The sequence below is a fragment of the Drosophila obscura genome, unplaced genomic scaffold (assembly GCF_018151105.1).
Source record: "Drosophila obscura isolate BZ-5 IFL unplaced genomic scaffold, ASM1815110v1 contig_176, whole genome shotgun sequence".
Lineage (NCBI taxonomy): Eukaryota > Metazoa > Arthropoda > Insecta > Diptera > Drosophilidae > Drosophila > Drosophila obscura.
This window is the reverse complement of record NW_024542763.1, coordinates 840,229-842,653: the sequence shown is the minus strand read 5'-3', so window position 1 is coordinate 842,653 and position 2,425 is coordinate 840,229. Positions and strand designations below refer to the sequence as shown.

Sequence of the window (2,425 nt, the reverse complement as noted above, 5' to 3'; positions counted from 1 at the left end):
AAAAGGCGGTAAAATTTACTTAGGTATGGACATACAAGTTTTTTGCGATTCAACGGCGTGCAGGTACTGGACTACCGATACGAAAAAATATAAATATAGCATTAAATATCAGTGGGATGTTTACTTTCCAAAAATTAAAAAAAATTAACAAGATTCGACATTTTAATTTTTGATTTATTGCCTGCCAGATAGGCAGAATCGACCACTGTGCGCGGCTCGAAAATTTTGTATGAAGTTGGCCTTACCATGGTTGTCAAACGTTTGCTTAATTTTTTGTTTGAAAAATGGTACATAAATCAAAAAATGAATTCAGTCGGCTTAGAGTGTTGATAGAGTATAGATAAAATACATCATTTTAGACCGATTTGGCCGATTTTCGAAAGTGTAAGATAAATTTATGATTTGTATGTTTTGTGTAAGAAATTAATATGTATATACAGATTAATATAGATGACGTGACGAAGAAGATCAAATCTTTCCCAACGGAGCCGAGATGCAATTAGGATATGGAACAGTGCGAATCAATCAACTGATGAAGAACGAAAATTGCGCCGCGTTAGTGCGGCACGATATATGGCCGTTCTTCGTGCTTTTCAAACAGAAGAGCAAAGAGAGGCAGTCCGTGAAACGGCTAGATTAGAAAGAAGAAAATCGTAGAGCTCATCGCACAGACCAACAACGATATAGTATTCGAACTGCAAGAAGAAATACTTTAAGTGTTGATTTGAATCGAGCAACGTCTCTGTACGATTGCACAATTGACTACAGCTCGCATCCTTTCGTTTGCATTGGTACAATGGAAGTAATTTGCGTGCATTGTGGGGCATTGAAGTTCGCTGGAGAAACGCATGAATTGTGCTGCCTTAATGGCAATGTTAAATTGCCATTATTGGTTCCGCCACCAGAGCCATTGCATTGCTTTGGGGCGAAATACAAGAATCACGACATTTTCTAGCGAACATTCAAAAGTACAATAGCAGTTTTCAAATGACTTTATTTGGAGAGGAATTGCCGATAGAATACGGATTATATCCAACATTCAAGGTAATCTATGTTTATTAAAAGTTAAATTTCTACTATGATATTGACTTTGTTCTCTCACAGATTCAAGGCCAGATTCACCATCGAATTGGATCATTACAACCTCTTGAAGATGCACAACATAAATTCTTACAAATATACTTCATGGGAAATATGGAGGAGATACTTGATCGGCGTCAAGAGATTCACACATCAATGAAAAGAGGAATTCTAAAAGATCTACAGAAACTGCTTCATGAAAATCATGCATTAGTCAGTCTATTCAAGACTGCGTTAGAGCGCATGCCAAACGATGACTACAAAGTCGTGATCAGAGCGGATAAACGACCAGCTGGAACACATGAACGCACAGTTAACGCTCCAACAATAGTTGAAGTTGCAATCCTGATTGTTGGTGAAAACTTGGAAATACGCGATATTGTTCTTACCCGACGCAATACTGGGCAAATACTAAAAATTTATGAAACACACCGTTCATATAACACGTTGCAACACCCCCTGAAGTTTTGGCAAGGAGACGCACTTTAAAATCAAGATTATTAATCCATTAAATGGTATGTATCAATAAAATAGAATGAAAATAATGACTTCGGGGATTCATTGGTAAAATTCTGTCTGGAAGTCTTACTTCGAAAACAATAATTTTATTGTATTAATTTGTAGGTGACGAAACTAACAAGAAGGTTAGTTCGATAAATTATTACGCATATCGGTTGATGATGCGTCTCAATACTGTAAACTATTTGTTGCGATTTCGTCGATTGTTCCAACAATATTGCGCCGACATGTACTTCAAAATCGAAACAGCGAAACAACCAAAACAAGATGCAACTAGCACCGAAGGAGATGCAACTAATATTGGTCGATCGACTATTTTACCGGCGACATATATAGTTAGCCCGCGTCACACGCGTGAATATGCGCAAGATGCTTATGTTCGATATTATTATCGGAAAGACATATTCATTAAATTTACATGTAATCCGAAATGAAATGGATATATTCAATCGAATGGCATAAAATAGGCTTCGTGCATGGTAAGTCGATAAAATTCGACCAGATTAAATAGATGATATCATATTTGCAGAGATTCCTGATAGCGAAACATATCCAGACCATGACGTCATTACGAATATTATTTATGGATCATGTGGCACCATCAACTATCAATCACTTTGCATGGTCGACGGCAAGTGTTCAAAGTGCTATCCACGAAAATATACGGCGGAGACCATCACTGGCAAGTAAGGGTATCCACTGTATCGGCGTCGATCACCCGATAAAAACGGTACAGCTATTACAACGAAAGTGAAACGCTTTTGTGGTCGACAATAGTTGGATCGTTCCATATTCGCCACTTCTCTCAAAAACATTCAAGGTAAAC

General features: G+C 37.5%; 1 protein-coding gene across 3 annotated transcripts; it reads left to right on the top strand.

Annotated features, from left to right (window-relative positions):
- The first annotated feature begins 298 nt into the window (after positions 1-298).
- LOC111075306 lies at positions 299-1,769 on the top strand. Of its 3 annotated transcripts, none has more exons than XR_002607917.2 (4): positions 299-384; positions 441-1,044; positions 1,105-1,595; positions 1,705-1,769. XR_002607917.2 is itself a non-coding variant. In XM_041592209.1 (3 exons), the coding sequence occupies exons 1-2, from the start codon at positions 988-990 to the stop codon at positions 1,567-1,569; spliced, it is 522 nt and encodes a 173-aa protein (XP_041448143.1). In that variant the 5' UTR covers positions 881-987; the 3' UTR covers positions 1,570-1,595; positions 1,705-1,769. The 3 variants fall into 3 exon arrangements, 1 of the variants encoding a protein (XP_041448143.1); XR_002607918.2 differs by having other exon boundaries at positions 332-384; positions 451-1,044; XM_041592209.1 differs by lacking the exon at positions 299-384 and having other exon boundaries at positions 881-1,044.
- The last annotated feature ends 656 nt before the right edge of the window (positions 1,770-2,425 follow it).